Consider the following 25,490-nt stretch of genomic DNA (forward strand, 5'->3'; position numbering starts at 1 on the left):
GGTGGCATTTTTCTCTCAATAGCCTTTGTTGTGGAAGTTCCAATCTCCTGCTGTCTTCCCACCTTCTCTCTCTCCACCTAGAGAAGGGAAAAGAGACAGGTTACCTTCTTAGGGATCTTTAGGGGCTCAGGAAACAGGACCATCCAAGCTCTGACACGGCATGTGTGCTTCCAGTGCTTACGGCTCTTTTCTTTGAAGGTATTTTCAGTGGCATCTGCGAAAGAGGAAGATGCCTTTCTGTGTAACTGTCTGATGTGGGCTTCCAGGCATTTCTTCTGAGCATTTGAGGACATCACAATTCATTATAGTGAAATTAAGCTTTGAAGGGAAATGTCCCACGAGCAGTATCTTCTTGCCTTGAGATGCTTCCTGTTGATGCACGGGGTGCTCCTGCTGCCAGGACAGGGTGTGGATTTCCTCCCCCATCACAAGTAAGGCCGGGCCGGTGTGGCTTGAGAGAAGGAAAATTGCTCTAATGTCTTGAAATCTTAAGTTCTTATTTTTGACTCATGAAAAGGAATTTTTACTCTTTTCTAAAATACTGCAAGCTGTTTTCCCAGTCAGAGCGTTTTCCCTGCCATTTGGAATTGCTCTGAGCGTTGTGGAGCCATCCCTTTACCACTGGATAGTTCTGCTTCCTCATCCGTTTCAGTCCCTTCGTGAGGTCTCTTATTTCCAATGAACTAGCACTCTAGTGGTCTCATTTCCAAGGCTGCAGTGGTTTTCAGAGCCTTTCGCCCCAAGTCTAAATGATAGTCTTAATTATAGGCGATCTCCTAGCCTCCCTCTCTTAGCCTGCCTGTGCCATCGGCAGCTGGACTGGCCGGTCATTAAGACTAATTCATCCTAGTGACTAAAGCCCTTTTCAACACCAGCAAACCACCCATAACAAACTTGTTCTACATCAAATCTGTGGTGTTTACTTCCACCCCTGTTCATATAAAACTGTCATGCAAGATGCCTGTTCAAAGTCGTGTTGACAGTAAACCAGTGACTTATTTCAACCTTTGAAGATCTTCCTCGTCTGCTGCTTTCTTGTAGAACTTTTATGGCATCTGAAGGACAAAAGTTAAAGGAGTGTCGCAGTGAGACTGTTGGATTTTGAAACACGAGCAAACAGAAAACCTCTTAAGGAACCGCAGGAGTCTATTCCATCAACAGGCTGTTTTCAGTGCTGTTGTGGAAGCTTGTCGTTGTCGTGCGCACCCAGGCCCGGGGATGAGTGCACCAGGAGCGCTCACCGTGAGATGTGTCACCCCGGCGTCGCTCCTTTGGTTCTGCTTCTTTCTCTCTGGCAGAACCTAATGTGCATACACCCTCCACTTCCATTCACCTGGACTCCGACTTGTACCTCTGAACTGCCATGGCCAAGAGAAGAGCCAAGAGGCTGAGGTGCGCAGGTCCAGGGCTCCCTGCTGAATGAGTCTTGGCCTCTCAGGTTAAATGTTTTGCCTGGGTTCTTCCTCCTGCCTCGTCTTTGCAATTTGTTGGCTCTGTTGATTTGCCTCAGTTTTACAGTGAGACTCTGTGTTCAGCTGATCATTCACGGCTCCTGCCAGGGTTGCTGCATTTGGAGGTTGTCCCCTTCTTGTGCAGTTTGAAGGACTGGATGTGGGACTGAAGAAACTCCTCTTTAGTGCCATGAGCATCCACTAAACAGCTATAAGATGTTTTGTTTATCAAGATGTAAGGATTATGAGATCCTTATGAGTCTTTGATAGCTTGGGATCAGGCAGTTTCTACAAGGCCTTTAATCTCTTTTCATTACTCGGCCTTAATTTGACCATTAATACTTAGTGGTTGTAGCCCATATTGTGGGCTGCTTTGGGCTACTGGCTGCTTTGCCATTGTGTTCAGTAACACGCTCTTTCTGAAACCAGGAGGTCAGACAGAATCAGGATGTCCCCGTAGAGCCAAGAGACAGCTGAGATGATTCGCCAAGGACTCCCAGGAAGCCAGAGACCTGTGACATCACTAGGCTCCTGGATCTACAGGCAACTGGATGTCTTATTTCTTCAGTAGGCAATCAGCAAATATGTTCTTGGCGACCAAGTCAGGGGACCAGGAGGAGGTCCCTAAGTTTATCTTGTTGATTTTTCTTTGCATTTTATAGAGAAAGTATTATTAGTGTGAAGCATGCATTCAAAGTGTAAGGCATGGCTCCTGAAATCTGTTGGATCAATCTGGTTCCTGTTTCTCGGTCAGATCATTGATGACAGGCCCTTGGGTAGTCTGTAACCTTTGCTGTCTCTTTGGAAGAATGTGTTTTCGAACTTCACAATGAGAATTGGGAGTTCAGCTGATTATTTTTTTTGTTAAAAAAAATTGTTAAGATCTTATGGAATACCTGGTACCAGGTCAATATGGATGTTTGGGACCACTGTAATGAAATCATCTTTTCCTCTCTTCTAAAAAAGAATTGTTAAAAAAAAAAAAATAGTAAGGGTGTCTTTAAGGCAGGCCTGAATGGAAATGAATTTTTGGCTCTGCGCTGCCTGGTGAAATGTGTCCCAGAAGTGTGGAATTCTCTGCTAAGAGTATGTGAACTGCTGAGCCGCTGGATGCTAACCATATCTAATTTTTTTTTTTCTGTATTTTCTTTGTTCTCTCTGCTTCCACAAAAGACGGGCCCATCAAGCTTTTCTGTAGGTTGCTCCTCCCTGAGTGTGTTGAGTGTCTGCCATGTGTTCCCGTGGGTCACACTGTGCCGTGACATCCCCCCATCTCCCATCGAGCCATTGCATTTGCTCTGTGTCCGTGGGGAGGCGCGGTGCTGGCTGGCAGTTGTGGTTCCAGGGCTACCCGTGTTTTAGTTGAACCTGTATAAGAGGTTATGGCCCATTAGGCAGACATCCTGGACTTCAGGCACCATGTTCCTTTCTCCTTGGACAGAGGACTGTTTTCTAGTTTTATTTTCATAGTTGGATCTCAGGGCCTCAACTCCGGAAGGGTTTTAGATTTATCCTGAGGGAGAGAAACAAGCTCCTCCCCAGAAGAAGGGCAAGCTGGGTGCTGGGCATCCCCTCCACCTGGGGCCCAACTGTCTCCACAGAACACCACCACTCCCCACCCCACCCCCAACACACAGCCACTTTCTAGAGCCAGAACACTGGGAGCACGATGCACATGGTCACCTAATGACCCCTCCTCTGCTAACCTCATCCCCTTCCCCAACTCCTCAGGGTCTCTTTCTGAAGAGAACATTTTTTTCGCCTGTGCTCTGATCTCAGGCTTATTCCTAATCTTGCTGAAAGAGTTAGAAGTGGGATGGCTGCCCATGGAGTGACTTGTAGGGAGTGTCCTGTGGCCTGGAGGGATGATGGGAACAGGTGATGCTGACCTGGCTGCCTCAGGTTATGACAGGAAGGTGCAACCTGCCCCCAACCCCTACCTCTTCTCCCTGAACTTTGTTGAGGCGCCAGACTAGAGGAAGTGCTGGTCCTTCGTCCCCTGGCAGACATGGTTCTTCCTGGGCAGCACTGACAAACACGGTCAGCAGCAGGCAGTGGGGGCTAAGGTGTCGCATCTGGGGGTGGACGGCCTGGTTGGCGAAAGCTGTGTTTCTGTGTCCCTGCATGCTTCTGTGTGGATCTGTCAGATGACATTCCTGCTGTTTCCGTGGCCTTCGTAACTCTGGAGGAACGAGAGGCACTGTCTGTCCCCCTTATTGCAGTCAGGCAGGCAGCCAGGTAAAAGCCCACTTGTGTGTTACGTTTCTTTTATTCTGCACTGACTGAACTTCTTCTCCCTCTCTTCCCACGTAGTGTGGTGTGCATCCTGAGACAGACTTGGAAGGTGAATATTCATAGCTAGTTGGTTTAGGAAGACGTCTTTATGTTCTGCAGTTAATTTATGGACTTTTTAGTGGATTATCTTTTTGAGCTTATTTCCCCAAAGAGGAGTTAGCACCCCTCCGCCCCCATCCCCTCAGAGATAGAACCCTTTCTATTAAGAGGTTTCCAGTGTTTTTGATGAGTGCATTCTTACCTTCTAGTTGCAGGTAGCTGACTCCTGGGGAGACGTTGCTCCTTGAAAGAGGGGGCAGAGACTGCAGCCCTTTTCACAAAAGCAACGCAAACCCCCATTTCTAAGTACCCTTTTTGTCTTCTTACACATTTTCTGTTTGTGGACTTGCACAGCCCTTAGTCTGTTTGGAATAACTCAGCAGCCAGTATAATCCCTTTGGAATCATCCGTAGGGTTGTGTTGCTGTGGCTGAAAGGCAGCCTTCTGGACCTTTCATTCCTGGTGGTTTAGGCAGATACTATCTGCAGCCTCTGATCATCACTGAAGATTTTTCTTTTTTTTAAATAAATGTTCAAGAGCCAGAAATTTAGGATGTCAAAATTACACTCACGTTCATGCATGTCAAACCAAGTGACACAGGGTATTTGCCCTCTCTGCTATCAAATAACATGAAGAATAATTTTTACTCCCCGACACTTTGTGCTAAGCATTGTCTTGACACTGTGACTATTTCAGCCATCCAGTTGCCTACGTTAAAACAATAAATACAAGTAAAAAGCCCAGGGTTTAGGCCTCTTTAGCACGCTCTTGTATCAGTCAGCCAAATGAAGACCTCAGGTTGCTCTGCCCAAAGCGTTGTATGACATTTTCCATTTTAAAAACATCTGGCCACCTCTTGCCAGTCTTCCTCCAGGGTTAGAGTGTCATCTGCAAGGACTGTTGTCTGATTGTTCTCAAGGGTCTTGGTGGAATCTTCATTGCATTCTCTTTGACCTCTGTAGCTGTGAAAATTAAGAAGCCAATCAAGACGAAATTCAGAATGCCAGTTTTTAACTGGGTTGCCCTGAAGCCAAACCAGATCAATGGCACAGTCTTCAACGAAATTGATGACGAACGAATTCTGGAGGTATCTTTCTCATTGGTTAGAAACAAGGGACCTTCTCTGTGCAGCAAAGCCAGGATGGGTGCTGTGTTAACAGAACATTTCAAAAAGCTAGTGTTTTAAGTGTCTCGATATAAGAGAAGAAAAGGAGAATAAAATTGAATGCTCTTTTATAAGGTGGTTCTAAAGCTGTGTTTAACAAGTGACATTAAAATGGAATAGTTTTGAACATATTCACTGTATGTGACAAGAGACACAATCTCTGCCCTTAATTTATAAAAGGGCATAAAAACCTTTTATTGAACTGTAAATAAAAAAGGACTCAATAATCACACCCACTAGTTGGTTTGGTGGATAGCTTTGGTCTGTGCTGGCCATCCCTACAAGCCAGTAATTGAAAGGCAGTTGAATTAACTGGTTGGAATCAGTTGTCCAAATAGTGAAATAGAGTTAAGCCATGGCCAAAAACAAGTTTTATACTTGGTAGAAAAAGTAACCCTTTTGATGCTTAAGAGACTCTCCAAATTGTGGCTTCCTGACTTCGTTTTTAAGTATAATCTAATTTGCTTATCCCTCTCCACCCCAGGATTTAAATGTGGATGAATTTGAGGAAATATTTAAGACAAAAGCCCAAGGTCCTGCCATTGATCTTTCTTCAAGCAAACAGAAGATAACACAGAAAGGATCGAATAAAGTGACATTACTAGAAGCAAATAGGGCTAAAAATCTTGCCATCACTTTAAGGAAAGCTGGAAAGACTGCTGAAGAGATATGTAAAGCTATTCATGTGTAAGTTCAGGGCATTCAGGAAGATTATATCCTAGTAAATTTAGGATAAAATGATGGACCAGAAATGGCCCATGGGGGTGCCGTATTAGAATGAGTAGTTGTCTTATAAGAACAACAATTGGATCGTGACATCATTTATTATCTTGGTCTGCTCTCTTATATATGCCGACAGCAACACTTACATAAAAGGAAAGTTGAGGGAAGTATTGCAGATGATAAGAAAAGGGAGAAAATGTCACTTTCTGTGGCGTATCTGAATTTTATCCAGATTTGCTGAGTACAAATTTGATGGCATTTGTGGAATGATTCAACTCAATGCCAGATGCAAATAGGATACAGATGCATATTTTAATTCATAACAATAGGAATGTGATTCCTGTTGCTGCTTAGCACTTTGCGAACATTTTAAACCAAGTTTAGTTCTTTCTTTCTTTTTTTTAATCCGTGAACTGCAGAGATGGCATTGGTTTTATTTACTCTTCTGTGAGAAGAATCTGTCTACTCTTTCACTTGTGGTAACTTTCAAACGTAATAAGGATGTTATTAGACGTTTTAGGAACTAATTTGTCATTGATGTTCTGTAAATTTTGATCAGAGATTCTGTTTTGATTTCTGGTGCTGAAAGCTAATATGCATTATGGTTTTTAATCTATATTTATTTTGCTTGTCATGATTAAATGTAATTCTGTTGTTTTGCTGAACAGAGTTTGTCCAGAGAATAAAACAGAGGTTGTAGCACACACTTCTTTAGTTCACATTGAGCATATGTCCACAAAGAGCTGGTATTCTTTAAACGGATGTAAGCAGTTAAGCAAAACATCCATTTATTATAGGCATTTGGATGCATTTTTCCTAAACACAAGGAAAAATATCCCAGACTTGCTGATCTAATTGAAATCGTTTACAGAGTTCATCAGATATTCTGTAATCGTGCGTATAATTTGTATCTCTTTAATTAGTAGGATTTCACATGCCTAAAAAAGGTCCTTGAACCACTTAACCACCAGACGTTCAGCCTTCCTTCTGCTTTTTCCTACTGCCATTTATTGCTGGTTTCCAGAGGCTTGGGGCTACTGATAGCCTGAAAACTGAGTGTGGCAGTCGTGGTCCAGGTTTCCAGGAAGGACCAGTGAAGGTCCCTGATGCACAGTCAGGAGCCAGCTCCCGGGGGCATGTGCACGTCTGTAGACATCAGCCTGCTGTAAACATCAGCTCATCCATGAGCTGGACCAGATGGGAAGGAGGTTCTCTCTCTAACACTGGCATGTCCACTTCTGTCTTCAGATTTGACTTGAAGACCTTGCCTGTAGACTTTGTAGAATGTTTGATGAGGTTCTTGCCAACTGAGAATGAGGTGAAAGTGCTTCGGCTCTATGAGCGGGAACGGAAGCCCCTGGAAAACCTGTCGGATGAAGACCGGTTCATGATGCAGTTCAGTAAAATTGAGAGGCTCATGCAGAAGATGACCATCATGGCCTTCATCGGGAACTTCACTGAAAGCATTCAGATGCTGACTCCTGTGAGTGGCCCGGCTCTGGCGAGGGCATGGAGGGGTACAAAGAGAGAGAATTTTTTGTTGTTTTCTTTTATGGTTCTCGCAGAATTGCACTTCATGTCATGGACTTTAAGATGCTTTCCCAGAACTTTCAAGATGGCATTTTTATTTTCGCCATCTCTTTCTCCCTGTATATGCCAAGTAAATTTTGAAAACAGTGAATTTCCCTATTCCATGTGGCTGTTCCCCCCAGAGAATGCCATTTCCTGTGTCTGCAAATGTCCTTTGGATTTTAAATGACACTTCAATACAGAGAACAAGGAAAATCATTTTCTCAAATTTGGTTCCCTCCTCAAAGTACCAGTCCTCTGGCTGGGGTTAGCAAGACTGAAAATGTAACTTCATTTCTAAAAATGATCTCAAGTGAACAGGCTTATTGGCTTTCATTGGAAGCATTAAATTTGCCATGGGAGTCTTCTTCCTTGGAAGTTTGTTACAATACACTGTGGTGATGTAGAAATAATAGCCAGCCATCTCTTATTCCTTTGTGTTAAGCTGGTAGAGGCTTATGAATATCATAAATAGTTCTTTCCCAGTTCTGTTTCTAAATAAATGTTTGTTAATTGCTGATTATAGTAGCATGTATTCTGAGAATTTTTGCACAGTGATGGTATTTCTTTGCTATTTTGTTGTGTTCTTGTTCTTGGCTAGCTCCATTGATTTAAAAATATGAATTGTATTACATGATTACAGATGGTGGGCAAGGAATTGAATTCTATTGAAAGACACTGTTGACTCCTAACTCTTAAGTCTCATTGCTTACAGATTTTATGATAATCATAATGCTTCCTATTTAGAGAAGAGCTTACATGTGATGCGATAGTTATTTAAGACCTAGCAGGACAATTTAAATTTGTTATGTTTAGGAAAAAATAGAATCTCAGCATTAAGGCTCTAAGTTCTAAATGAAGGCCTATTTTCTTCTGTGTTAATTTTTAGTTTTCAGTTAGAGTTCCCCATTTTTAACGTGTCTTTTTTCCCCCCCTTCTTCTTTCCTTTGACTTGGAATCTAGCAACTGCACTCAATTATAGCAGCATCTGTCTCAATAAAGTCGTCCCAAAAACTCAAGAAAATCCTGGAGGCAAGTGAAGTTTTCCTTTCACGCATTATGCACGTATGGAAGAGCTGACTTGTCAGCTGCACTCCTCGGCTGGGGATGCCTGAGATGCTGTCCTCATGGGCTAATCTTTTCTCTTGTCTTTACAGATCATCTTGGCCCTTGGAAACTATATGAATAGCAGTAAACGAGGAGCAGTTTATGGATTTAAACTTCAGAGTTTAGATCTGGTGAGTGGGTTAAAAGAAATACAAGAGTTATATGAGAGATGAAACAGCTGGCAAAGATTAAACCCTGGAGCAGAGAGGTTCTGCTCTGGGAAGTGGGGTGGGATATTTTGATGAAGATTCTCTGCTAGTGGGAGGATCAGTTGGTATAAATTTTCTGAAACACCATTTGGCAGCAGGCACTTCAAACGAATAATACCTTGTGACTCAGTATTTCCATTTTTAGGACTCCTTCCTCAGGAGTCAGAAGTATGGATTCTGTTATTTTATTTATAATTGCAAACAATTAGCAACAATGTAATGGAGAAGGCAATGGCACCCCACTCCAGTACTCGTGCCTGGAAAATCCCATGCACGGAGGAGCCTGGTGGGCTACAGTCCATGGAGTCACTAAGAGTCGGACACGACTGAGCGACTTCACTTCACTTTTCGCTTTCATGCATTGGAGAAGGAAATGGCAACCCACTCCAGGGTTCTTGCCTGGAGAATCCCAGGGACGGGGGAGCCTGGTAGGCTGCTGTCTATGGGGTCACACAGAGTGGGACACGACTGAAGCGACTTAGCAGCAGCAGCAGCAGCAACAATGTAAAGATTGGAAATGATTAAATATGCTGTAATAATAGTTGATCCAATGAGCTGTCCTTCAAGTGTAAGAATATTTGTGAAGAGTTTTCAAAGGAATAGATAATTTGGTGTTTGGGAAAGAAAGAGTATAAGTTGTCTATACAGTTTGATTTTTAACTAAGTAAAATACGGAAGGAAAAACCGAATGGAAGTAGGTCAGGTATTAACAGAGAGGTTGAATGGAATTAGGAAATTCTTTAGAGCTTCTTATTTTTATTTTTCTATGTTGTCTAAAAAAAAAAACAAAAAAAAATTTTTTTTTCCCCTTCTTGGATGGAGAAGGGTGCTCTGCTTTTCAGTCACCTGACTTGTGTGAATAGCACTAGAGAAAATGCTCTGTGGAGCCCTGTCGCCCAGGCTGTATCAGTTCAGTTCAGTCACTCAGTCGTGTCCGACTCTTTGCGACCCCATGAATCGCAGCACACCAGGCCTCCCTGTCCATCGCCAGCTCCTGGAGTTCACTCAGACTCACGTCCATCGAGTCAGTGATGCCATCCAGCCATCTCATCCTCTGTCGTCCCCTTCTCCTCCTGCCCCCAATCCCTCCCAGCATCAGAGTCTTTTCCAGTGAGTCAACTCTTCGCATGAGGTGGCCAAAGTACTGGAGTTTCAGCTTTAGCATCATTCCTTCCAAAGAAATCCCAGGGCTGATCTCCTTCAGAATGGCCTGGTTGGATCTCCTTGCAGTCCAAGGGACTCTCAAGAGTCTTCTCCAACACCACAGTTCAAAAGCATCAATTCTTCGGCGCTCAGCCTTCTTCACAGTCCAACTCTCACATCCAGGCTGTATGGGGTACCGTGATTTCACAGGAGCCTACGGGGCAGCAGGTGGAGTCCCCGACCCGGGGCTATGCGGTTATTTGATAGGGAGTGTGTATTAAATCTCAGTTCTGGCCCCTAGGAGGCCATGGTCCAGTAAGCACGTCTGCTTTGGGTTGGTAAATAAAAGCAGCCAAGTGGGACGTGAGGACTGTGGGGAAAGGGCCTCTGCCTGCCAGGGCGCACCTGTGCTCACCTGCCAGTTCCAGCCCCAATCCCACTCTGGCCTTCACTTGGGGAGCAGAGCCTGGAGTCTTGCTGCTTGTAAGCGGCGGGGAGGCGGTGGGGCGGATGGGGACGAGGAGTTCCGGTGAGGAGAGAAACGTGAACTGCTCTCATGCTTAGAGTCATCTCTGAGGTTTGGTGTATCCCCTGGTCAGGAAGTCCTCTTGTCACTTAATAATCCAAGGGCTGGTTCACGTGAGAACCAAGCTGACTCTCCTGTGGGGGTGTTTTCCATCTCCTCTGGGGCTCCTGTGCTCACGTGTTTATTCTGAGGGGGAGAACGTCATCTTTACTCTAACCCGTGTCCCTTCTGGTTTTCAGCTCTTAGATACAAAGTCAACGGACCGAAAGCAAACGCTTCTGCACTATATATCCAATGTCGTAAAAGAAAAATATCAACAAGTGTCCCTCTTTTATAATGAGCTTCATTATGTGGAGAAAGCTGCCGCAGGTACTCAATTTCAGCTTTTAACATTACTGTTGGGTGTAAATGCCTTGAGTCATGGGGGAACCATTCCCTGTGTAAATAGCACTTCTCAGAACCCTTCTATGAAGGTGAGGCTAAAATATCAGAGGCTCTGAGCTGAAACGCATGGGCTGTGGTGCTGCCCATTCCTGGGATCAATAACAAACATGGACATGAAGGGGACCTTAGTGTCCTTTTGATAAAGATCCAGGTCTTTTGGGCTCATGTGACTTCCCTCTTCCATCTGTTGCTCTTTTTATTCTGTTGCTGTAATTTTCTTTTTTTCACTTTTTGGCCATGCCTCTCAGCATGTGGGATCTTAGTTCCCCGACTAGGGATCAAACCTGTGCCCCTCTGCACTGGAAGCATGGAGTCTTAACCACTGGACCACCAGGGAAGTCCCTGTTGCTGTTATTTGAAATAAGAGAATGAGAATCTAAGATTCCCGCCCAACCCCCCCAGATTCTTTAATTAGATTTTGTGCCGTCCTACTTGCTCAGGTGTGGCAGTTCTAAACGTTTGTGTTTAGCCTGAATTATCAGTAGTACTCGTTGTTGCTTTGCTGTGACAATTGGGAATTTTTTTGTATAAATCACCAATGACCCTGAGATTGTGGCTCTGTACTAGATAATAGTATCCTTATGTTTCAAATGAGAAAACTTGACATTTTTTATAGATTAAATGTCTTGCCCAAGGATACATGGCTAGAAAGTGATAGAAACACAACTTGAGGCGCTCCTCTGGTGGTCTAGAGGTTTAAGAAGCTGCCTGCCCATGCATAAGACATGGGTTTGATCCCTGGTCCAGGAAGATCCCACAAGCCACGGCACAATGAAGCCCATGTGCCACAGCTACTGAGCCTGTGCTCCGCAACAGGGGAAGTCAGCACAGCAATAAATAAATAATAATAATTTAAAAACAAAAGGAACTTGAACTCGGGTTGTCTTCTCATATGCATTTCTCTTCTGATCGAGTGATTTTCTTCCTTTTCAAGTTTTCCTTTGTCTAAATTAAGGGGTTTTAGCATCACAATTCTAATTAAGAAAAAACAAGTTTAAAAATTTCCTGTAGCTCATTTTGGCCCAAATGAGATTCCCCTAAAGCGTCATTTCAAAAAACCCAGTGGGGGAGATTGGGGAAATTGAGGTGCTCTCTGACAGACTTGTTTTCTGTGTTCTCATTCTGGGGCCCACGTGGATTCCTTTGTTTTATTTATTTTTTTACTGTGGTAGAAGTCATATAATATAAAAAATACCATTTAACTATATTCACTCATGCAATCCAGGGGCACTGTTCAGTGTGAATGTGTAAGTACATTCACTTTGCTGTGAAGCTGTCACCATGATCCATCTCCTGAATTTTTCACTTTGCTAAACTGAATCTCTGTCCCCATTAAACACTAACTGCCCATCCTTTGTCCCCTCCCCACCCCACCCCCAACCCCTGGCCTCTACTAATGTACTTTCTGACTCTATGAATTTGACTATTCTAGATATCTCGTATAAAATGGAATTAAACAGTACTTGTCTGCACCTAATTACATTGGAATGCCTTTTTAAGTTTCATATGTGACAGATTCTTTATCCCGCCCCTCGTTTATTCATTCACTCCTTCCTTTCTCCAGTAAGCTTTTTTGAGTTCCTGCTTTGTACTTGGCACTGGCCTAAGCACTGGGGAGTCAGAGATGAATAACACAGTGTGGGTCTAGCTAGGGAAAAACATGCTACTTTGTTCTATAATTCCTCCCTGTGCAGAGCTGAGTCAGGGAATGGGGAGCCGGAGGTGGGGCTCAGACCTCCTGCAGGAGGCTGCAGGGGTGAACCCACCCTGGGAGGATGGCTACACTGCAGATGGAAAGATTCCTGCTCATAATCCCTGCTGAAGCACTGCTCATAATCCCTTCTGAAGCACTGCTCATAATCCCTTCTGAAACGTGGAAGGGTTGTTTAGCGAAAAGAAGCTGTTCCAGGTTGCTTTGGGTCTTGGTGGTCAGGACAACTGAAATTCAGTAGGTGAAATGCTGCCCCCTGCTGGGGAGTCATAGAAATGCAGAAGAGTTCAACACTTAGAGGATAAGCTCTTGGGCCAATCAGTTAAGGAACCTCTGAGCCTATAGGCTAAGCAATAGGTTATCATGTCCAGTAAGAGGAGTGGAATAGTTGGAAACAAACACAGGATTTGGGGTCCATATTTGTTATCCAAGCTTCATCTCTGCCACCTCCTAGCTTGTCACCTAAGGAAGCCCATGTAACTTCTTTGTGCTGCTTTTCCTTGTCAGCAACATGGGCTAATGGTATAAATGAATTAGTGCATATAAGGGATTTACTGCAGTGCTTGATGGTGAGTACTTAGTAAATTACTCCTATTGAAGCATCTCTTCACTGAAGACTGGAAACCAGATCCCAGGCTCTTGCATAACCCTGGTAGCCCACTGAGAAGTTGGCTTCCCAGTGAGAACTCACCGTGGCTTTGACCTTTCCCATTAAAGTCATGGGGACCTTGCTTTCTCTACTTCAGTGTCCCTCGAGAATGTTTTACTGGACGTCAAGGAGCTGCAGAGGGGCATGGACTTGACCAAGAGGGAGTACACCATGCACGACCACAACACGCTGTTGAAGGAGTTCATCTTCAACAATGAGGGGAAGCTGAAGAAGCTGCAGGACGATGCCAAGATTGCCCAGGTCAGTGCCGGTGTCCCTGACCTCCATGAAGAAGAAGGAATCGGATTCCGTAAAGCCACCTGGGGCCCTGTCCTGACTGGGGGGGCTAAATTCCCCTCTGCTGAGGATAGATACCCTATGTAACTATGCTAAGCAGGGATAGGGTCTTTCTGCATTTGTACCTGGAGATGTCCCTGTGCTGCTCATTGTCCTCTTCTAATTTGAGGTCTTCACCCTTTTTTCTTGAGGCCCACCCCCGCTTCCCTTCCATTCCTAGGCTCCCTTTACCATGAGTCCTGTATTCAGGTCACCTCAACCAACACACGTCTGGCCTGTGCTCGGCAGAGCAGTGTTCGCAGTGTGTTGGGTTTCTGTGGGACTTGACCTTGAAATCTTTCGCCACACTGGGGGTCAAGTTACATACTTGAGAAGCAGCCAGAATGGACTGTACACCATCACAGAAAGGGAAGGCTGTGTCAAGGGAACACAGGAAGCAGACGTATTGGGCTGGCTCCCGTGTGAGTCTGGCTGCCTTGTGTCCCAGGAGGATTCAGGCAAAGACATGAGTGTCCTGGCTGTGGAAGCAGTGAGCTGGAGTCTGACCAATTTCTAAGGTCCTTTCTGACTTGGTCGACTTGTAGGAGTCCTCCCATGGCCTGAGGACACTCTTGTAAGGAGAAGCTCCTCATTTGCGTGTGTGTGTGTGTGTGTGTGTGTGTGTGTAGAAGTGGCAGGAGGTCCCAGGGACAGGTTGCTGTACAGCACTCTTGCCTCACTCTTGCCTCTTTGGGTTGCCTTTGACCAGGTGTTGGGAGGAAACACAGGCTGTGGAGAATCGTGGGAGGTGAGGGAGAGCAGAGGGCAGAGAGTTGCAGGGGCCCCTGCAGCTCTTTCCCAAGTTCACATGCTGGAAAAAATGACATTTAAGAGAAATTCACTTTTTCACAGGATGCCTTTGATGATGTGGTGAAGTATTTTGGAGAAAACCCCAAGACAACACCCCCATCGGTCTTCTTCCCCGTCTTTGTCCGGTTTGTGAAAGCCTATAAGGTAAACAGGTGTCTGTCAAGCCTCCCCTGGTGTTATTTCTTGAGCGGGTGCCTTCCTGGAGTTGCACTGCAGTCTCGAGAGCTCTGCAGGGGCCTCCCCTAGGCCTTCAGGTGGCAGATCTGGGTCGGGAGGACGAGACGCGGTTTCTGGCCCTGCTGCTTAGGCCCTCAGACTGTCATGCTCTCTGTTTCTACCTACCCAGCCAGGGGCTCAGCCCCCAGACAAAAGCCTTTGGCTATCCCATGGGGCGAGGGAGACCCAGGACCATCCAAAGCCATCTTTGGAAGCTGCCGCGTCAGCTGTCACCTGTGCAGGCAGGTCAAAGGACTGAGAAACCCAGGCCTGCTGTGGAGTTGTGGAGCAAGTCGGGAGTGAGCCTCGGCATCATAGCCGAGGTCAGGGATAGCATGTTCGTGCTGGGCCCGCCCACAACCACGGGCCTCTGGACCAGCACTTCCCTAAGTGTGGGCTGAAAGTGGCTCTTGGAAGGATAGTCGCTCCCTGTTTCCTTATCTGGACCCATAATGGCCCTTCCTTTAAATGGGAGGCCCTCTGTGACATACCCTGGGACCCATATACCCTGAGACCATGGTTTTGAAAAAGTGCATGATTCAGATCTGTGTCAGAAAAATGTGTCCAATGAGAAAGGAAGCCAAGGAGAGCATTATGAGATTTCAGTGCTCAGCTTTCCAGATGGAGCAATGGTGAAGAATCGACCTGCCAATGCAGGAGGTACAGGAGATGCAGGTTAGATCCCTGGGCAGAGAAGATCCCCTGGAGCAGGAAATGGCAACCCACTCCAGTATTCTTGCCTGGAGAATCTCATGGACAGAGGAACCTAGTGGGCTACAGCCCATGGAGTCGCAAAGGGTCAGACATGACTGAGCACTCACGTGAGTGCTCGAGAAGGCAGTGCAGTCTCTACTCTCCAGGCTCGCCTCATGTTCACCTGGGAGATGTTGGTGGAGGAAGGAGAAGCGTGACAGTGGAGTGGGGAGGGATGCAACAGAGGTGTGGACATTTCCAGAAAATGTGATTGGAAACAGTGAGTCACTTCACCGTCCTGATGGCTTTGGAGAACCATCCCTGGGCCTTTTCACTGGAACCCACGAGGTTCCCACTATTCAGCCCTCTTCTCTCAGCATGGCTCAGTGTAGTGGTGATACGACCAGCAGAAGGAAGGCACCCCCTTGCGTACGTGAGGGTGAGCACAGGCACAGCACCAGGTCCATGTGCGTGATCCCAGGGGCTGTGGGCAGTGAGAAGTGCTGGGCACTGGGCCTGCTGACCGAGGTGCTCTGCAGCTCCCTGGCTCAGGTGCAGAGATGGCTTGAGCCAGCTCTGGTTATGAGCTGGGACCATGTTTCTTCACATGAAAAATTGTAAGTCTAAGGTCTAAAGAGAAACTATATGCTGTTTACAAATGTATAATACAAGCTGGGAAGAGGCCCTGGTTGGTCTCCAAGTCTGGAGGAAAAGAAGAGGTGCCACTCTTGGTGGTCGGTGGGGTGTCACAGGTCAGAGCTTCTTAGCACATTCCTTCCATGTTATCCTTTCTCCCCGAGGTCCTGTTCTCTGGCTCCGTGAGGCACTTGTCAGGCAGGGATGCGATCAGATGTTCTACTTGCCCTAACACACTACATAGATAATAACTGCCTGGCCTGACACTGACCGAGGGACTTGGTGGGCAGATGTTAGGATTTTAGGATGTTTTCTCTTCCTAAGTGTCAACCGAAGTGAAACTTGAGACAAAAGCAACAAAGATGAAAATGTAAAGTTTATTACTGACAAAAGCTGGTTTGGAGGTTAGGGTATGCCTTTGTGAGCTTATACTTCAGCCCTGATTTAGATTTATCACTGCACAGCTAGACTATTAGAAGTAGCTGAGGGAGGCTGGATTCCAGAGAGAGGATGCTCAGAGGGTTGAACTGAGGTCGACCTGTTAGATTTCTTGTCCCTAATCTGTCAGCCTTGCCGCTGCCTCCCTTGGAAAGGAGTGAGGAGGGAGTCCAAGAGTGTCACTCGGTGAGGCCCCCTCAGGAAACAGGAGGCCAGGGGTGGAGGTTTTTCCCTAAGAATGGGCAGAAGGAGAGGAATCTGAGACCTTCCTTTCAGAGAATCTGTAGGGAGGGGAAATCCCCACACAACGTGAGAAAGACTAGGAAGCAGCTTGAGTAGGGAGAGGACCATTAGGAAAGGAATTTTCTGGAAAAGGTGAATCTCAACTAAGAGTTTTGAAGAGCTGTGATATAGACTGACAGCAAAACCCCAGAGTCATATGTAGGAATAAAGTGTAGAGCTTTTAAACCTTCCCTTCACTCTAATTCCTGGCTAACTAAGGAGCCTCTCACAAGGGCTTTTTAAAAATCTTGACTGCTGGCGTTTCCAGCAACATAATCTTCTGCTTATTTTGATTTCACCCAGCAAGCAGAAGAGGAAAATGAGCTGAGGAAAAAGCAGGAACAAGCGCTCATGGAGAAACTCCTGGAGCAGGAAGCTCTGCTGGAGCAGCAGGACCCAAAGGTGAGATGTGCCAGGCTCCATCCATGGTCTTTGTGTGAGCAGGGTCCTGATGGCTCCATGGAGGCATGCGGGCAAGAGGGGCAAAGAGCCAGGCTGGGACAGGATGCTTCAGTTCCTTCCTGGGCTTGGAAACTTGGCAGATGGATGCTTGTTCACTCATTACTTGTTCAGCCATCACTGGAATGAGGCTGAGAGCATGTATGTATAGCATTTCCAAGTTTATAGAGATAGGGAACTTAAATCTTGGTTGGATGTACAGAGAGACCATCCCAGGTAACCTGCTGACTGAACAGCGAAGTGTCTGGGAAGGAGAAGGCTTCACAGGGTCGCCATTGGTGCTGGCCCCGATAGGGGGAAGGCTTCGTAAGGAGGAATGGGAGAGAGCATTCTAGGGAGGGAAACAACACAGGTGAAGACCATGATGAAGGCTGGCAGGTCATAGTATTTTTCATCACGATCCTCTGCACTGAAGTGTAACAAGTCAGTGGCTATTACTAGCTGCCTTTTGCCATGGGATCCGGCCTTCCTCTGGCTGCCAGTTTTGTGTGTTCTTTGTGAAAAGGATTTTGTTCCCAGAAACTTCCTAAGTTTTCTTCTGCTGAGCAGTGTGTTGGGATGGTGCTGTCTGTGTTTCAGACTGAGGCTGCTTGTTAGTCACAAAATGCTCAGACCCGTTTTGGATTTTCTCAGACCTCCAGTGGGTGTTGGTCTCATTAATCTCTGCCATTCTTTTTTCTTCTCAGTCTCCTTCCCACAAATCAAAAAGGCAGCAGCAAGAATTAATTGCCGAATTGAGAAGGCGGCAAGTTAAAGATAATAGACATGTATACGAAGGAAAAGATGGTGCCATTGAAGATATTATCACAGGTAAAAGCTAATTCCTCACTGTGGCCCAGGGAGATCCCGCTGGCCTCACTGTTTCTGGACCATTTACAGATTTTGCTACTGCTTTTGTCCAGGGTTTACAAGTTCTTCAGTTGATTTTATCCAGATGCAGAATTACAGAGAAACGCCATGCTAGTGTTTGAAGTATGTGTATAGTAACCTGTATACTGCCTGTCAAAGAACTCCAACATTCTCTCTGAAGCAACAACAAAAAAATTTCTCAATATCATGTTTCAGTATCTCAATATCATTGGAACCCTGAATATCATTCAACGCGGCTCCTCCTCCTAATGATGTCCTGTTGTCTTAGATTTGTCCCCATGCTCCATTTTCTCGCTCATGGCCACTTTTACCCATCTGCCTACTTACCGACAGGACCCATACTGTACTAACCACAGTCAACGCATGTTTTTTCAACATGCTCTTTAAAAGCCTTTTCACTCATTTAAAGTAAGTGAAGATGCTAGGAAATCAGTGCTTTCATGAGGATGGACCAACAGGTCAAAAGCCCAGAGGGTTGAGGAATGATCATTCTCTCCGCTAGAAACCGTGCCTAACCCAGCTTTGTTCTTATCTAAGTTGTAGCCTAAGGCTTTCTGCTCAAACCAACTCTTCAGAGTTTCTGCATTCCCTGTTAAAGATGGGGGCAGTAATTTGGGGCAGTGGCTACAAGTGACTGCCTTTTCATATTTGTTGCCTAAAGTTTCTCAGCTTCCAAGATACTTAACACTTTTTGGTAGGAAATGTTACACAAAAGAGTAGAGGAAACTCTGTAAAAGTATAGAGAATAGTACCCATCACCAGTCAGGAGTTTCCAGCTCATGGCCAATTTTGTTACATATCCGCTTCTACCTGTTCCCTTGGGGTTATTTTGAAGCAAATCCAAGACATGCAATTTCCTTTAGAAGTATTTCCATATAATCTTTGAAAGATAAGGTCTGTTTAGTTTAAAAAAAAAAAAAACATACCCACAGGGTCCTGAAAAAAAAAAAGCCAGTCATTATTCATATTTCCTTAATTGTCCTATTTTTAAAAAAAAATATAACTCTCCAGATTTTTGGTGTCTCATTTCTTGTTAATAGCTTAGTCAGCATTGAAAATAGGGATTACAAAATGGCCAAGTCAGGATTTTTTATCAGCTCAGACCCAAAGAAATAAACGAGGAGAATGAATCACTAAAAAAGGAAGTCAATAAATAATTACTTGTCCAGAGTAAACCAGTGTGAGAAGTGGAATAGGTAAGTGGCTGATGAAAGTGCCAGCGTCTGCAGGGTACACGCGTGCCCTGTACCTCTGTGCCTGCCTGTGTCTGTTCGCCCCACAGTGGCTGGCAGGTGGCTCCCAGATAAAGCTTCCTTGTTTAGCATCTCCTTGTCTCCTCTGCATGGAGTGAGAAGCTCTGCTCTGAGCAAGACCAGAACAGATCTCCTTGGGTAAGCACTGTTGTAGCCTCAAGGACACAATGAGGTTGACTTGTAGGTAGAGGAGCATCCAGCCATGGCACATTAAGAACTCAGAGCTCCGTTTTCATCAACCTGTTCTCCAGCTTAGCGACAGTGGCTCATAAAATGTACAGTTTCTATTTGCCTGACCTGATCTACCATAGGAGGTAAATAAATATGTTTATGGAGTTTTTTTTTTTTCCCCTTCTGCTTGGGCTATTTTCCATGATCTACTCAACCCTGCCCCAGATTGAGTAAAGATTGAGTAACTCTTCTAGGCTTTTTGAACTCACCTGGGTATATATTATATATTGCCTTCCCCGTTTCCTGCTCCCCTCCCTCACCCTTCCCCCAGGTATGATTAACAAAGCACTAACCATGTACTAATGCAGTAGATTGTGGCTTCTTACTCTCTTCTGTTTGTCTTGACTGTTATTTCAATGCAGTGCTGAAGACTGTGCCCTTTACTGCTCGCACCGCCAAGCGTGGCTCTCGATTTTTCTGCGAACCTGTTCTCACTGAGGAATACCATTACTAAACTATTACTCTTTCTCACCTGATGCTCTTAAAAGGTTGCTATGGATTTTTTGACCTCTAACGACCCTCTGTCTGTGTGTCAGGCCTACCCAGCAGTCTAGCATGGAACTGCCATCTCCACTGTGGTGTATTTTATGTTGTTTTCATGCTGCATGGTTTCTCATTTCAGTCACAATTGCTGACTCACTAGCATTTTTAATACATCCTGAACCCACATGGCTGGGATGGTGTGTGCCAGTTGAATTAATACAATTACATATAGAAATTTTCAGAAAATGGAACACTTCTTTGAGAGTCAGGGTGGGGACGAACTAGGTTGCTTTTAAGATTTTGAGGCTAATATCTTTCAACATAAAATGACAGTCACCAATAACAATAATTACTGTTCCTACCATTTATTGAGCACTTTCTGTGTTGGAATAGATTTATATAGATATTAAACCAACCTTTTTGTGCTCAGCTTGCTTTGATAGTAAAATGAGCTGCTATACAAGCTCTCAGGAATACAAAGTGCTCTACAGATGCAAAATGATTTGCAAAAGGATCTGTGAAGTACACACACCTGTAAGTTGGATCTTAAGTGCCTTATGTAGTTCATAGCCATCATCCACAGTGTGATGGAGCTCATGGTACAAGCTAAACTCAGGGAGCTCTTTAGATCTAGAGGCCTGTGTAAGCTGATATAGGTAATCCGTAGCTTTATATTCACTTTTCCTTCTGAGTGTCATGACCAAGTTTCAGCTGTCAGCAGTTCCGTTGGAGCAAGGCTGTGAACTAAGCAATGAATATAAAGGCTTGGGAGACCCCACTGTCTTCTCATTCATGCTTATTCACTGGTGGCTCTGTTCCATGTCAAACCCAGGGCATTACTACTGTGATGAGCTCATATCTGGATCTGCTTCTTTGGTCAAGATAGTGGCTAAATATTACTAGCAAATATCTTTTATTGGCAAATGCTACTGTTCTTGAAAATAAAAGAAAAACACGATCAACCTTTCCCAAGAAATAAGCCTGGGCTTCGTTTCTGATGGCTGAATAAGGAATAAACTTCTCTGTTGATTACAAGAGTGACAAAGGAAACACACACTTTGAGTATATGAAATAGCCGCTGTTTGACTGCCATGCCGAGATTGACATGGAACCAGTTACATGTTTAGTTTGTGGCGTTTTCTTCTCTGAATTGCACTTGTTATGTATGCTCTTCTGTGTCTGAAGATAAGGATGTGGTATGTCGTTGCCTGTGCTGCAGTGTGCTTACCCACCAGTACTTATTAACAAGGCTATTGTCAGCTTTGCTGCCGGACTGTTTCTGGAGCCAAACTTCAAAGCAGCTTGGATCTGGGTGGTCAGAGCTGGGTGGGAAGGCATGCTCGCCCTTCCCTGGTTTTCTCTAACACCTCTTGTAGTCTGGCTTCCTTTCTTCTTCTGTTGGCTAACATGCCCGGGAATGTTATTCACAAAGTTGAATTGCTTTCCATATTCATCCCATTTTTACTTAACCATCATTTTGTGTTTTTGTTTTTTTTTTCTGTTTAGCTTTAAAGAAGAATAATATCACTAAATTTCCAAATGTTCACTCGAGGGTAAGGATTTCTTCTAGCACACCGGTGGTGGAGGATACACAGAGCTGGCAAGCATCACTTTTTACTTAGCTTCCTCCTCTCTCTGTATGCAGATCAATGATTTCAATCTCTGGCTGAGGGTAATACTGGTGAGAGTCTGAGCAGGGAGAAGTCTTTGCACCTCACATTCCAATGATGTGAGGCTAAGCCTCTCTGTTGGACTGTTTGGTCTCCTGCTGTGTTCTCACATGTGATGGCTTGGGTAAGGGTATTTGATGGTTATACTTTGGGTGTGAGGCTGTCCTTCCCTTAACCCCTTCTTGGCCTTTAAGTTACTCGGTGAACCCCATTTTGATCCAAAGAAATTGAGACCAAATCCTGGCCAGGGAACATGATCTATAGTCTTTTAAGGATTAGGGTTTTTAGAACGAATTCCTTTGAGGACCTATTAGGAACCATGAAATTGCAGGTCACTGCGTATCCTGAGCCAGAAATGGAATTGTAACCTCCATTACCACTCTGGGTGAGGAAGCAAAGGCTCGAGAACATTATTAGGCATGCAAAACCATTCTTGGCCTGAATTTAGGAGTAGGGCAAGGTCACAAATTCCAGTGAGTCAGGAGTTTATGGGGTGGGGACAGTGCTGAATTGAGCTGAGCACTCACTTAGCTCTGGCTTATTTTGCCATGTGAGAATTAAATGGGCCCAAAACCAGTTTTCCAAAAGTCAAGAAACCTTGGTTTTTAGGTTAATTCCCAGTTTAAATTTCTAGGAAACTGTATTTAAAAATTTAAGGCATCTGCCAAACATGCTGTGGACCAGCTATGACCCATCCATTTTCAATCTGAGCAGTGAAGGGATAAAAAAGATGAAATGTTTTAATTCTTTTGTTTCCCTTTCTAAAGATAGGATTTTTTTCTAAACAGAAATCAACAATACTAAGTTGATGTAGGGAAATACATACTAAACAGAACAAGGGGAAAAGGTATGAAGCCTGCTTTTTCCTTTCACTGTGTTCTGACTCCATTAAATGGAGGCTACCCTGCCTTATTCAAGAAAGCATGCCCTCATACGAAGAGCGCTTACTAAAATCCCTCTTGTGCATCTCATTCATTCCTTCCTGCTTGAACTAAAGTACAGTGGTTGATTCATTCAAGCATTTTGTTGTTATTGTTAGGCATCCTGCCATTCACTGGCAGTACAAATTGGGGAATCCAAGAGGGCCCATACAATCTTTCCCCTCTGATGAAAAACATCATCTTGGGTGGCAGGAAAGAACGTTCAGGAATGGAGTGTTATTTTGATTTAGTGATTGCTTTTGTTTGGTGGTTGACTGTGATATATCTGATTCACAAAATAAACTGACCTAAGTTCATTTTAATGGAATAATAATGGAAGCCATGGCTGCAGACTAGGTGTAAGCTCCTTCCTTAATTAAAATCTCAGATAGGACAAGGCGGTGTTTTGTCTTGCAGTTTAAAGTTTATTGCAATTGTTGGTATTCACGTTTTCAGAAAGAAAAATGACTACTAAGTAATAGCTACTTCCCAATGGAAGAAACATTTCAAAATGACATCGGCTAGATTCTCTGGCCAGTGACAGAAGCACTCTATTGTATTTTATAAGACCCAGAATCACACCAGTATTACATGCTGTTTTGCTTGACTGTAAATATCGAAGGCAAAGTACATGTTTTTGGCTCAAATTCAGTTTGAAGGGCCCATTAGCTGACTCTTCTACACAAGCTGCTTTGATTGGCTGCCAGCTGGCCTCTGTCTTGTTTAGACACTTGATATTACAGATTGCAATTCTCTCATTGGTGCTCTCCTCTTTACAGATCTTAGAAACCAACCATACAGACGAGCCGATGCGGTGAGGAGAAGTGTTAGGCGGCGCTTTGATGACCAGAACTTGCGTTCTGTTAATGGTGCCGAAATGACCATGTGAACCAGAGACCTGCTTGTGTGAATAGAGGGTGTGCGTGAATGAAGATGTTCATGTGAACTTTCTGTGCTACCATTTAACTGCAGCCTTGAACATAGATCAAATATTCTAAGGGCTCAGATTTAGCAAACACATAGGAATTTTTAAATGATGGGCTCTGCTTTCAACCTTTGTTAACAAGTGCCTAAAAGTGGAAGTACCTGCTCAGATTAATCAAAGCAATAGGATTTGATTTGATTAGTATCTTTTTACACCAGTATGTTATTTTTTAACCAAAATATAAATTTCATATTACATTCATTATCTGCCATTGTGATTGTCCCATGATGGCCCACCCTGGTTTCCTGATAAGTTGTAAATAACATGGAATGCATCTGCTGTGGGCTTCCTTTGCTGTCTTTTAAGAAAGTTAATTTTGTTTTAGCCATACCTGTCAACTTTGTATTTTTAAGGGCTTGCAGCACGGAAGGAAAAAGTCATGTGATAAACTCCTTTTGTCTATACCCAAGCCCCAGCCAAGTACAAATAGGATATAACTGCAGTGGCACAGAAGTCAGTCAACTTGTTTCACATTCTGCTTCTGTGTTGGGGCACGATGCCTCATGAGATATTCAATGGTATGAATGAGACCATATGATGGCATACAGATGTGTACAAGACTTATTTGCAGTACTGTTCTTCAGCTAGAGGCAGCTTTTAAAAATACAAATGTTTATTAATTACCACTAAAATTAACATCTCAGTAATCAGTATTAGGATTTCTGAGGACCACTATGGGTCAATCCTGAGAATAGAAATCAGTGCCTTGCTAGCCAGGGAGAAGTTCACTAGCTCCATGAACAAGCATTCAAGATTTACTTCCGCTAGCAGAGTAGTATTAGTAACCTGGCCGTATCACTCTGACAATCGCAGGGTTCCCCCCTCCTCCTTTTGGTAGATTGGATTAGATATGTTTGGCATCACACATTAAGAGCTAAGAAATTCTTGTACTTCCCAGACTACCTTGTGGGGAATTGCAATTAAATTGCTGAATTACATTGGTATTAAGCTAAAATGACATGTAATGGGACTAAATGGCCAACAAAGCCACTGTTGTTCCTTCATCTCTGGCAGGGCACTTGATCCAAAGTCAAAAACTGGACTGAAGCTAATTTGTAATTTCCATCACACATTCTGCTTCTGGCTTACCTTATTGGTACATTACACCAGTATATTAATTGTAAAGTTTATTGTATAGTATTTAACCACTGAATTTATTTTATGTTGTGCTCATGTGAACTCCTTGGTGAAGGTCTCATTTCCCTTGGATAATGTGTAGTTATATATCTCTTTTTAAATGTACAGATATTTTGCTATAAAATCGGTGCAGTTTTTTATGGTTTTTACACTTCTCTTTAATTCCCACCTAAGCCTCTGGGTAATATTGTAAATATTGTTTAAAAATGCATCAGCCTATGCTATACAATCTGAATGTTATTTTAACTTATAGGTTTCTTTTTTTAATATATATATTTAACTTCAAGGACAGTTTAGGGATCAGTTACCACATTTCACTTTAGCGTATCTATTTACAAAAAGATTAAACTGCCACCTGCTAGCACATTTTCATGTGTACTTTAAAAAAGAACATGCCAAGATTGTGTCTGACTCATTCAACGTTTCATTTTGATGAAAAGAGGGATTTGACCATGAGATTTAACACAAATAGTTGGTCCTTTACCACAAAGCAGCTGTTTTCCAAAGCTCAATCCTGATGAACATAGGTTAAAATGGGCTATTTATTAATCTACAAATAGACAATAATATTGGCATGTCCTTTTCTGTTTGTCTCCTAATGGGCCTGCTTCTTAGCAATATTAGAAATGTTTTATAAAAACAGTTCATGTTACTTTTCTGGTCTTTTCATGGCATATGAGCAAATAAACTATTTACACTACTATCCTGTACTGTGTTGTAGTCTTTCAGTGTATACTTTAGGGGGTTTTATGTGCCGGTTTCATGTATACTCTTTTAGCTTCTACAAACAGGTATGTTTTGCTGCTTGAATTCATAACCTAAACAGACTTGGTAAAATGTAAGGAAAACTCCTTCCTCTACAGAACTCCTGGTCACTTGCTGTATGGAACGTAGAAACCAAGCAGATTTTAGTATTGAGTATTTTAGCATTGAGATTAGTATCTCCAGAATCCTAGTTATGAATTTATCCCTTCCAGAGAAAAAGCACTCTTTTTTTGGTGAGATACTGCCTCTCTCAACATTTGTTGTCATGAGGATGT

At 43.9% G+C, this 25,490-nt stretch overlaps 1 protein-coding gene across 5 annotated transcripts in view; it reads left to right on the forward strand.

Moving 5' to 3' along the window:
* FMNL2 (formin like 2) overlaps positions 1-25,160 on the forward strand; it is a 331,750-nt gene extending 306,590 nt beyond the window's left edge. For 2 of the 5 annotated variants that reach the window (XM_070390380.1, XM_070390402.1), the window contains 11 exons: positions 4,748-4,872; positions 5,435-5,637; positions 6,922-7,156; positions 8,206-8,274; positions 8,400-8,480; positions 10,467-10,596; positions 13,129-13,292; positions 14,220-14,321; positions 16,746-16,844; positions 17,588-17,711; positions 23,108-25,160. In XM_070390380.1, the coding sequence (XP_070246481.1) occupies positions 4,748-4,872; positions 5,435-5,637; positions 6,922-7,156; positions 8,206-8,274; positions 8,400-8,480; positions 10,467-10,596; positions 13,129-13,292; positions 14,220-14,321; positions 16,746-16,844; positions 17,588-17,711; positions 23,108-23,217 (1,442 nt within the window). In that variant the 3' untranslated portion in view covers positions 23,218-25,160. Of the gene's footprint in view, positions 1-4,747; positions 4,873-5,434; positions 5,638-6,921; positions 7,157-8,205; positions 8,275-8,399; positions 8,481-10,466; positions 10,597-13,128; positions 13,293-14,219; positions 14,322-16,745; positions 16,845-17,587; positions 17,712-19,617; positions 21,219-21,244; positions 21,339-23,107 lie in introns of those variants that run through there. The other 3 variants (XM_070390388.1, XM_070390394.1, XM_070390407.1) reach the window with 3 other exon arrangements.
* The last annotated feature ends 330 nt before the right edge of the window (positions 25,161-25,490 follow it).

The sequence above is a fragment of the Bos mutus genome, chromosome 2 (genome assembly GCF_027580195.1).
Source record: "Bos mutus isolate GX-2022 chromosome 2, NWIPB_WYAK_1.1, whole genome shotgun sequence".
NCBI lineage: Eukaryota > Metazoa > Chordata > Mammalia > Artiodactyla > Bovidae > Bos > Bos mutus.